This window comes from Plectropomus leopardus, chromosome 13, assembly GCF_026936395.1.
Source record: "Plectropomus leopardus strain MGB_pleo_1.0 chromosome 13, ASM2693639v1, whole genome shotgun sequence".
NCBI classification, from domain to species: Eukaryota; Metazoa; Chordata; class Actinopteri; order Perciformes; family Serranidae; genus Plectropomus; species Plectropomus leopardus.
The window spans coordinates 27,915,938-27,927,965 of record NC_142188.1 but is presented as its reverse complement, the minus strand read 5'-3'; the positions used below and the strand labels follow the sequence as shown (position 1 = coordinate 27,927,965).

The 12,028-nt window shown below is 43.3% G+C and overlaps 1 protein-coding gene across 2 annotated transcripts in view; it reads left to right on the top strand.

Annotated features, from left to right (window-relative positions):
• Positions 1–12,028, top strand: part of adgra1b (adhesion G protein-coupled receptor A1b) — a 266,720-nt gene that overhangs the window by 184,726 nt on the left and 69,966 nt on the right. For both annotated transcript variants that reach the window (XM_088086276.1, XM_042501884.2), the window contains 2 exons: positions 9,100–9,310; positions 9,759–9,967. In XM_088086276.1, coding sequence (XP_087942402.1) covers positions 9,100–9,310; positions 9,759–9,967 — 420 coding nt within the window. The remainder of the gene's footprint in view (positions 1–9,099; positions 9,311–9,758; positions 9,968–12,028) is intronic.

The following is a 12,028-nucleotide window of genomic DNA, read 5'->3' as shown; positions in this document are numbered from 1 at the left end:
TACTTGTGGTTTCATGTGGTCCAAAGATCTTAACCTACAGGCACCCTTGCACTCCTTATATTACATTGTTACTGGCAGCATTTCAACCTGACACTGTCCTGCCATGTATCATGCACACGCAACAGGTTCCATCCGTCCGCATATCATGCTACCGCTGCAGATACTGTCCAGCCATCCATTAGCGTATAATAACAATGCGACCAGTTCTGTCCAGCCTCTTTCTCAGCTGATGCTGAAGGGGTGTATCATGCAGATGTGAAAGGTGGCTTTTAGCATCTGGATTTTATGCTGAAAGCACTGACAAAGCTGCAGTATTTCACAACTTCAGAAAGAGAACGGACTGTAGTACTTACCTGCTGGCTTCTTGATCCTCCACCTGGCTTTGGCCTACTTTGCCTATCCTCTTCTGGTTCATCTGCTTGGACTTTTTACCTGGTTCCGGATTTTCAGCTTCCACAACTACGTCCCCTGCCTTCTCATCCATCCTACAGATGCCTATTGTTGAACTGAACTGTGTTTGTTGTTGGGCTAACACTACCGCTTACTCGACTGCCCAGTTCGGCCTTCCAAACCAGCCCGACTTTGTTGAGGCGCTTTTCCAGGGTATTGAACAGCATTGTGTGCAGTTTAATTGCCCTGTACCTGCTGAATTGTAACAGTAAACGTCATCACCAGCTGTTCCCAGTTTCCTCTGTGCTGCAACCTTGTCCTTAAACCAAGTGTTAAAGGTGCAATGCAAGAGTTGATACACCACCGCGCAGGAGAAATCCTACAGTGCTCAGTGCTTTGGCTTGTGTAAAAATACCGTCAATGAGCGTCTCTCAGACCACTCTATATCTTGCATCATCACAAGAAAATTTACCCTTTCCTTGGGGTTGATCAAATCACATATAAAAATTTAATTGCGTCTGCTTTTTTTTAAATCTTTGAAATCCTTACAGTTTGATCTCTGCTGAAGACAAGGTTGAGAGGGTGCTTAATAACGTTCCCAAGTGTAGGTCTGCAGCCAGCCATCTCACTGTAGCATGTTGGACTCTAGTTTCGCTGATGAATGACCCCCAGCTCCCCATAGTCATGCATATTCATGCATACCCATGTTGATGTAAAGGCACTTAACACACGAAGTGTCCGCTAGCCCCCTGCTCTGCCTCTGTGGAAGGAAATTGTTAAGTCACTCAGATTCATAGGCAGGTTACCATGGAGACACTTAGACAGCTCTATACCTTCTTGCCAGTGAATCATAAATGGGAGGAGGCACTATGGGCCAACATGCTGTATCTCAGTGGTTATTACTATCAGTGAACACACACTATACATCATGCCAAAGAGACAAGATCTTAAATGTCCTCTATGCATCTGTGTTTTTTACAAAAAGAACTGTTGGGGTTACACTCCACAGCATAATTATTTCATTGCATTTAATTCATCGAATTCACCTTTTCCCACTCAAACTGCAAGCACTGCAATGGCACATGTTTGCGAGATCAATACTCGGCTTTGGCTCGCCAAAACGGAGAGATTGTCATAAACACCACACAAGAGGAAAATCAAATAGCGGCTGAAAAAGTAATTGAATTATTCAATCTGCACAAGCGCACACACCAGTTCACATTCATTTCACCTCCGAGCCGAATCTCAAATTACAATCTGAGAAAGGGGCCCAACGAGACCGCAATTGTTCCACCCTCCTCTCTCTTCAAATGGAGATCTACTTTAATCACGTTGTTGGAGTGGAATGCACACTTTCTGGTTGAATCTACGCCGGCAGCGCGAGGGACGGACGAGCTGTGACATTTGATATTGGTGCAGTATTTCTGGCTTATGCAGCGTGTCTGAAATAACACCAGCCGACAGGTGCAACAGAAAAGAAAAATCTATTGATGAATTAGGGGCGCAAAACAACTTTGATTGTATCACTGTCATGTCCTTTTCTCCAGTGGATCAATGACCCAAAATAAGTGAAGGCTAATCTGGGAGCAATTGAAAAAACAGAGCTCTTGGATGTACTGAATTAAAGGGAACTCATACGTTTATCCCCATGGCTTAATCCAAAGTTATGACTGTGTTTCACCTCCCGGGCAGTGCTCGCACACCCACTTTGTGTGATATCCAACTGTTATTGCTGCACCAAATGACCGTCCATTAATCCTGTCTCTCATGCCCTGCAGCTGAATCAAACTTGAGAAGGATGAGCGTGGGAGAGAGAATGTGGTGATAGTAAAACACGACCTGGAGCGACTCCAAAAGGACCACACAACTGTTTGTGTGAGAGCTTGTGAAAGTCTATCTCAACCCACGGTAAAAAGGTATATTGTTGTGGACCGAACGCTTACTCTTTTCTTGGGATTCCAGTCAGTCTTCTTCACAAACAGGCCAATTATAGCTCGTTCAGCAGTATTCAGAGAGAGGTTGTTGGTGAATAAACAGGTAATGAATGGTTTAGAGAGTGAATGAATACATGAATAGATAAAAGGCTCTGGTTTTGTCATTGGCTCTCTGTAGGCGCTTGGAGAGCTGTTTCTTCACCTCCAGTGGCCAGGAATATGAATGTTATTTACTCAGTGACGCATTCAAACCTTTATTCTGTCTGCTCATTAACAGTGAGACGATAGAGACAGATGTCATGTTTTCAGTATTGATTTCTTAAAACATAGTGAGATGTCTAAACAAAATACTTATTATGAAGTTTCTTTTATTTTCTGATTCAAAGCCTCCAACTAAAATCAGAAGAGAAAAAAGACTGTTGTCTTAAAAACCATTTCAGTTGAACTGAAATGTAAATTTTCCTCAAAGACAACAAAGATTGATTCATGCTAAAGAGTTATCTCATCCAAACTGCAAAAATCATATTCTCTCAAATACTCCTAGTGGCATCCAGCCATGCAGACAGTTTTGGTTTTATTCATCCAGGTTTTTAGAAAACCAATTGCAGCGGTTGTTATTAGAAGGTAATATAGATAAATAGGGTTACACAGCATACCCATATACTCAGTGTATATATATATATATATATATATATATAAGTGTGGGTGTGTTTTACTCCACTAATCTCCAGATATGTACTCAGGATCACAAAGTGCATAAACCCAGTTACTGATAAAGAGGAATTCATGCATGAAGTAAGGAGACATTGGCAGTCTCATTTACATTTAAAAGTAATTTTATTTTTTATTAATGGATTTGGCCCGCTGACTACATTTTACAACATTGTACCTCTGTACCTACCTGGCCATATTGTGTTTTAATTATATTCTTAAAGATAATGTATGTCACAGTGATTGCAGACTAAAACTTTGTTATTTTTTTAAGTTTGACTTTAAAAAACAAACCCTGACAGTGTCATTGATTTCATCCATATTTGCAGCTATTCTTCTGACACTATCATTCATGGAAGTAGCATACTTTTTTGGCTGTATAGCAGGAAGATTGTGTTCGTTGCTCTTAATCAGGCCCACAAAGCTTAGATTGGATTAGTAATTTCCCAACTGGGAATCAGCCATCATCAACAATGAAGACAAAAACAGATCTATTGTAACTGCTGAAAAAAATGGAAATTTGGCCATTAAATCAGAGGTCTGGCCTTTATACGGTCTCGTACCCCCCAGAAATACATTCATAAAGGATGAATCCGCACTTTCTGATTAATATCCAACACCAACATTAAGAGGCCTCCTGCATTAAAAGCTGCATTAAGAACTGTTTTTTACTATGTTTCTAACTATGATACTTCAGGTTCCCCTCCGGCATCAGTGTTTGATGCATTGGGATGGAGTGTTAATCTCTGGTTGTTATATATACTAAAGTGTCCTTTCAAATTAACTTCTGTATTCACTGGAAAGGCAGGTTTACTTTGACATAAGTCACATGACACGTATGAGACATGATGTTAAGTAAAATAAATAACCTCAGCACTGACTTTTGGTTTTACACTGAGCATGAACACCAGTCTCTCGAGTGAAAGTCCTGCGTGTTCTTCGACCTATCCACCATCTTTCTATTATGCACACTTTTCATAATATGTCATTGCCACGGATAGGTTTACACTTGAGTTTGTTTCAGTTGTCCAAACCTAACCATAATTTAACCATGGTTTCTTTCTCATCACTACTATCTTTCCCTCATCTTAACTATTCTGTAATTGTCATGCACAGACAAAAGAAAAAGTAATATCTCCTATCTTTAAAAAGGTTGAGATTGAACCTAAAATAAAAAAATCGTTCATTCACACAATCCAGATTTTTTTTTTCCGCAGAATCTTCCGATATCAACATTTTGTCTGGCTTTAAGAATGCTTTCCACAAACCGTGTTCCTTTCACTGTGGATAAATCTACAGACCTCACTGTGAATAGCTGCCATTGTTCTGCTAGTTAAAGCTTAAGATTCATTGGGGGATATCTTTCAATCTTTGCACATTAAACAGAAACTATCTGGATGTCGTGATACCACCAAGGTAGAATATGTTATTTTGGGATTTGGGTGAACTGACCCTTTGAGAATGGATGGGCGATGACTCATATGAATGTTTGTTTTTTTTTTTCTTTGTGTGCCCAAATTGTTTCTTATCATGACAATGCTGAATGAAAATATGTGCTTTCAAGAGACACTCTGCACTGAGTCACAGTCATCTTTGCCTTCACTAATAATGGGCATGTCGGCTGCATTGACGTGGTATCAGGAGACTGATGAGACACACTTTTATGATACAATTCTAGGTACGCAGGAAGATGACAACAGCCAATGAGCTTCTGCAGAGAGTCATTTATTAGCATTAATTAACACCAAAAACTTCCCTCCTAAGATCTGTTCTGTTTCAAAGACTTGGCTCCTTTTGGCTCATTATCTACCACCCCGCAGCTAATGTGTTAGTTATGCTTTTACACACAATAAACTCATTAATCTGTAATCCACAATGCCTTTTTAGTCAAACAATGTTGTCCATCTGTTGCAGCCTCTTGAATGGTTTTGTTCAGACCCATCGCTGCGATGTGACAGTTTGAGTCAGAGCTGACTGAGGGGAGTGCAGCTGACAGCTGAAGCACATCCCTTCCTTTCCAAAGAGCCTGGTTTCCTGCTTCAAATCTGCTCAAATACCACCCCCCCCCAACCCTCAACCAGCGCAACCCGTCTGGAGGAAACAGACTCTTGTTGGCATGGCAACCGCGTAGGGCTGTGTTTAATTTCTCTTGATAAGTATTGCTAATAACAATACAATATAATAACACTCAAAAGGAGAACGCCTTTCATGCTGCAACCATGGCAATCACTTCAGTAGAATTATGTGTCCTTTGTTTGTATTTTTTAATGTCAGGCAATAAAAACGCAAAAGTAGCTCCTGCAGAGGCATGTGCACCAGGTCTCACTAAATGTGTGCAAACTGATTTATTGGTAGAAATGACCCAGTGAAGTTCTCCGATGTCTACCTGTTTGTCATGGTCACTGTGTCTTTGACCACGTCTGGGGTGACAGGACTGCCAATGACTACACACACACACACACACAAAAAAAATTATGCAAATCTCCCATCCTGCTCATCAGCAGTTCTTCTCGGCTGGGGCCGAGCTCAGCAGGCTGCCCTTTAAACTAAATTCATTTCATTTATAGTTAATTTTCAAGTTGCCGCCTGCGCAAATAAATAAATTTATCTCTCCCACAGATATATCTACAAAGGCACAGAGCCGTAGCTTTTTCTAATTTTGGATTATGCAATAAAAGCACACTTGCTGGCTCTTAATTCTCACCTCTTTGTCTAAACACACATCCACAGTAATCCCCCCTGTGAAGTCAAGGAGCCACGTTTAAGCGTGATGTTTATGCTGTGATTTGGTGGCTGCCCCGGGTCACACGGCGCTGTTGTGTTTTGCCCTGCAGGCTGTTTTGCAGCTTTGTGGTTCAATCAAGCAGGGCCCTGCATCACGGAGCAGGTGGAGGAGGACGGAGGAGAGAGGGAAGGAGGAAGTTGGAGAGGGAACAGCCTGAAATAGGAGCTGACATTCACCTGGATGCCCTCTGTAAGGAGAGGAAGAAGTAGAATAAAAAAGGGAGAAAGAGAACGATCCCGAGGCTAGAGCGAGAAACGGAGGGGAGCGTGTGATTATGGTTACTAAGGCTACAGCATGCTGCCCTGTTGGAAAGGCAGGGGCTCGGAGGAAGGTCAGACGGCTGAGGTACAACCAGCTAAATCAACTCTGAAGTGTGAGGTCCCCGGTGGCGTTGGGGTTGAGGAAATGTAGCTGTTTAGGTTGCTCAGGAGGAACATAGATTGTCACTTAGAACGGGACCTTGCACACGCCGTGGCTTATAGCGCACCCTCTGGGCTGTAAATCCCTTTGATACGCTACATAAAAGGGGATAAAAGATGTAAAAAGAGATGAGGAGACAAGTATACGAGATAAGATTTCTTTTTGTGAGTCGTACGCCTTGAAACGTTCCCCAGGGGCGTAGGGGTCACCTGACATGTGTGTTTGCCGTGTGAGAAGGGACCCCTTATATCTCCCGTCTCTCGATGGTCACCGAGGCTCAACCCCTCTCCGCCTCTGTCTTCTGATGTCTGTATCTCATGACGTCTCGGAAACAGACTGCCAGGCTTGAGCTGTTTGGAGAAAGGAAATGATGCAACATAAATTTCAAGGCAAGGATTCTGTGTCTTTCTTCCTCCCCGCACACATACACACACCGCAGGATGAAAATCAATAGCCTTTCAAGTGTGAGTCAATGCAGAAACTAATAGCGAACTAACCCGATGCTGTAAAAATCACCACAGGCTCCTCACACACGGTTGGTGTAATGTAAAGACATTGTGCTTAAGCACGCTGCTGCTCTTTATCACCTATGTAGCATTATTTTCCACAATAATAGAAAGGCCAGAGAAACAAAACAACCCAGACTCTTGTATCTGAGGAGGCCACAAAGTCTGTCATTGCTACAGTGTTAAGAATGTCAATGGTTAAGTGTTAATCGGTTAACCACCACTGAACTGCGCACCGCTCAGGTTTGGCGGGAGCTAGCTTGCAATGCCACTCGTGCATTTGCCACTGGTATCCAGGCCAGCAGGAAGTGCGTTGGGCTTTGAAGCAAATTTTTTCTAGCTGTTTTTTCTAGCTATTTTTTCTAATTCCCTAAGTGGAATTACAAACTCTGAGTCTGTCATTTGATGCTATTGGGCCCCCTACTTACCCTGGGAAAGGGATGTCTATATATGAGTCAAATCCCTGCAAAATGACTCAATTGACTTATCGGGATCTGATCACTTTGGTCTGATAACACCTATTCCAGTTAGCAGAGTGCTAAACCGGAAGTAGTCAAACTGACCGGCAGAAGTTTCTAGTGCACTTGCTCACTTGGGCACTTTGTTTCTGCATTTTAACGCAGCCTAAATGCAGCACTAACGCTCACTGGGACAATGGAGCACTGAACTAAAAAGAAAGGCCTTTTGTATGTCAATTTTGTGTTTGTCAGTTTTTTTCTCCTTAAAATGTATCTGCTTAATTACCGATTACTGGATATTGGGCTGTTGAAAGCAAAATTAACATCCCTACACACATTTAACAAACACCACAACACTGTAGCCAGCACAAGAAACATAGGAATGGACAAAAGAGCTCTTGTTTAACTTGATTAAGAAATTTGGCCATCTTTCACCCTGACATTGATTGGGGCTGAACGTCTGACTAAGCAGCTCCCCATTAACTGTAAGGGCACTTTATGGGCATCTACATTCATCTTGGGCAGGAAGCTTCCCTCCCCTCTAGGCTCAAAGCGCTGATCCCCCTCACGCTGCGGGGTGACGTGATTGAAAGCCGAACAAAACATTTGAAAACACAATCATTATCTTTACTATGAACACATCATCAGCCTCGTCATTAGCATCATTCTCAATTAGGGCCGTTTAATGGATAAATTGTGTTTTTGCTTTTTCTTGGAAATTGTTCACGGTGCAAAAAATGTGTTAATAACTTCAGTTGATGAATAAACAATTTCAGTGTAATCATCAATAAAGAGGATATCAGCCTCTTCTGGGTACTGGAGTGTCTCATACTCTGATGAAGGTCACTGGCCAGAAGATTAGCAATTTTCTGAGTAAATATCAGCTGGGATCATGTGTGCAGAAGCCTCTACTTTCCAATAATGTGTTTTTGTCTGTACATGTACCTCTTCTATGAAATATTGAGCAGATCAGAGCCGGTGCAGTTCTATCACCTGATAGGATGCATGGAGTGTGTGCGGATCTTATATGCTGACAGCACCACTCTGAAAGCTTTTTTTATTATTAAACTTGATCTTTTGGTAGGGTTAAGTGCCGTCCGTACTGTCCTGTAAGTGCAGGTCCACACACACCCTTTAACAACATTTTGTCCACCAGGGGCGTCAGCTCACTAATGCATGTGGCAAAGTTCCTGCAGCTGTTATCATGCAGCTCCAAAAAAAAAAAAAAAAAAAAAAAAGGCTGGTTCCTGATTTTTAGCACAGATTTTCTTGGGACAGGGAAGGCTCAGAATTCCTGACTGCTCATGTGCAGTTTTGTTTAAAATGCAAAATGATCACAGTGGATCTCGACTCTGATGGGATTTTTGGGTGCTCAGGGGATCCTTGGAGGGGTTTTAGTGATAGCAATAAAAAGCAAGTTTTACACTTTGGATTCACTTGTGCTCAAAGATGGCGAGTTGTCTACACCTTGACATACAAGCCATGCCTTCCTCCCAGAACCCCCTTTTCACCCATAATGTTCCCAAGGATGTTTTGTTTTTTTTCTTTTTCGGGGGGGTTCCTCGGTGTTTATAGTCGGTGAAAAGAAGATAAAGTCAGACCGGTTGTCTCTTTAAATCAAGCTGCAGTGTTGATGTGCCCTCAAGCTGAAATGGTAAGAACCATTTCCACCTCTGCGGCAGGGAGCCTGACCAAATAGGCGCACTAGAGCGCTTCAAACGTGATTCTCATTCCCTTGGTCACTTGTGGTTTATGGTCGCCTCCACTCCTGGAGAGGAAAGCAATTTGTCAGTCTTTTTCTATGGGAGTTTGTTTTTTTCTCTTTTCTCCCCCCTGCGCATCTCGGAGACATTATTTAATTTTTATTTTCCTCTCTTTTTTTGTTCCATCCGCAGAACTCAGTGGCAGTCGCCTCAATCCATTTACCGCTGGCTGGTACGCCTATCTCCTCCTCTGCGTTGCAATCTGTTGATAACTCCACTTGCAAGCTGCAGTTTATTGTGTTTCGCAATGGGAAACTCTTCCCTTGCACGGGGAATTCGTCAAATCTCGCCGACGATGGGAAGCGTAGGAGCGTTTCAACACCAGTTGCTTTCACCAAATTAGGTAAGAGGAAATCCATTTTTATCATCATGCCTGTGATGTCAACGCTGTATGTATTGCCGACATGCTTACACACACAGACACACAAACACGCGCACGCACGCAGTCTGGCAGTTTGTTCTGCGCAACATGTTGGAACACGCTTTGCAGACATAGTGTGCCAAAATACATCACTGTTTATTTGAAATGAATAAAATCACTGCATGCACATCAACATCACCGCTGCATTTCTATCCCTGGAGAGAGAGAAAGAAAAAAAAATTGAAAGTTCATGCACAACACTTCACACAAACAGTCTGTCAACTGCAGCGTGACACTTGAGTAATGTCTGCACAACGCGCGTGTTTGCATGTGAAACGTGCGCGCCTTGTGTCCACGCTTCTTTTGGCCACTTTCCACTTGGCTTCCTTAATTGAATGTGTTTCTTTTTTTTTTTTTTTTTGTTTTGCAGATGGGTGCAGCCTCGGGAGCGCCGTGCACTCCGTTACTATTGCTCTCAGGCACTTCGCACTGGGTGTAGACCCCACCGCAGCCTATTGGGATTTTGACCTGCTTGATGGACACGGTGGCTGGAGGGCAGAGGGCTGCCACATAACAGGCTCCGGGGGCAACACGACCACTATTCATTGCACCCATCATAATAACTTTGCAGTGCTAATGGTGAGTAAGTCTACTGTAGTGTCATTCTTCTTTTTTTTTAAGCCCCACCAATGCCCCCTCACATAACGCGTCTCCCACTGCTTAGGGCCTTTTATGGATCAAATGCATCTTTTTTTCACACCATGGAATAGATGGAGTCACGTGTTTTAAGAGGCACTTCATGCAGGGACCTTTTAAAGGCTTCATTTATTGTTGCTCCTCAGCAGAGGGAAAGGATTTGTCAAATGCGCTACGGGGGATTTATTGGCTTTGGAGTGTGCGCTACGCTAAATACCCCCCCATATCCTGGAAATGAGAAGTTGCGTTGTGTTGTATAGTCTGCCACCTTTTTCCAAAAAGCAGCACAGCAGCTGAAATAGCAGCGAGGCTCAAGAGAAGGAGCGCCTTGTCAGGAGCTATTCGCCTCCGAGCGCAAGTGGTGTGCTAATTGGTTGCAACCATCGAGCGAGCGAAAAATGTTGGACTGTAAAGCGTAGCATCGCTCATCTGTGTCGCTCTCAAGTTGGTCTCGACGGCGCCCGAGATGCCTTCTCCTGACGACGTCCCCCTGTTCAAATTGATTTCATGAGGATAATACCAAAAGCGCAATGGCATCGCATCGCCCAGTCGCTCCATAGAGCCGCTGCGCCTGGTCCGCTTTTTTGGATGAAAAGAAATCCTCCGGATGTTTACCGAAGAGTGGGATTCGTTAGACTGGGAGGTCAGTTCTCAGCAGAGCATGAAAAGTGATGTGCTGCTTTCCGAGTTACCTTTTTTTACCTGCATATTTTATGAAGCCGCTGTTCAATTCCGTTGTTGTTCGTGTGTGGAAATAAGCTGGCTCGGAGAGAGAGAGAGAGAGCAAAAAAAAGAGCCGCATAGGAATGAGAAAGAGTGGGGTTCAGAGGGGTAGAAAAACGGCATGGGGTGCTCTGAGGGAGAGAGCGGGGTGTCTGTGGAGAATACTAAGCTGTTGTCAGATGGGGAGCAGATGTCAGATTGTCATTGTGCATGTATTTGTCTATCAAACACGGGGTTTGGGGAGGCGCACCGTCAATGGGCACCTTGTGGCTGTCGGAATAAAATGCGAGATCGGTTGAATTTGTCAAATCTCCCCGGCTGCACGTTAATGATTTGAACTTCAAGACACGTCCGACAAGTAGAAGGTAGTCATAGCGATGGTGGAAAGCCGTCACAGGGATGTCCACATCGTGGTCTTGTGCGAGCGTTTGCGCCGGGGATTGCGCGTCTACTAATGCAGTCACCACACCCGCCTGGTCTCTGCAGTGCCCGAGAAAAGGACCCTTATTTACGGACTTGTGACATCATTCTCCTGATGGCCTCTTCTAAAACACTCAATATTTGCAACAATGACCCTTATGGGGTGGCTTCTGCAAGTACTAGACCTGTTGCATAATCTTTACATGTCAAACTGAGAGGAATTGCTGCCTGACTGCAAGTTGACCATTTTTTTTTAATTTACAGTATTTGCAAGTGAGGAGGCTCCATCAGTGAAGCTCTCATTTGTCATGAGTTTTAAATGAAAGCAGGCAATAAAGCAGCTTTGGTGTTGTGGAGAGAGAAAAAAAAATCAGGGTAACAAAGTCTATACAACCAAAGTTGGATCTCAGCTGCTGTGACAAAAAGGTGACAGCAGCAGTGCTTGAGGTTTTTTTTTGCGAGTGTGAAGTGTGCTTTGTAGCCTGATCTTGGCAGTCACATCACTATCTAATATAGCTGTATCACCTTCCTTGCTTCTAAATGATAGAGCTGAATTCCTCCTTAGATCAGCTGTCTGCAACACACAGAGTAAGAATCCATCTCATGGTGCATCTGTGATGTGGAGCAAACTGACAGAGGGTTTCGCCACAAAGCATGACAGCTTTGAAAGATGAATAATGCAACAAAATAATTTCAAAGAATATGTGTGTGTATTGGGGAGGTAGATGCCTTTCAATTTGCAATATCCAATTCCTGTTGATCCAGGCCCTTTCACATTCACTTCTTATGAAGCGTGTGTGTGTGTGTGTGTGTGTGTGAAGATGATTAGTCTACAAATGGCATGACAACCCAATACAATTG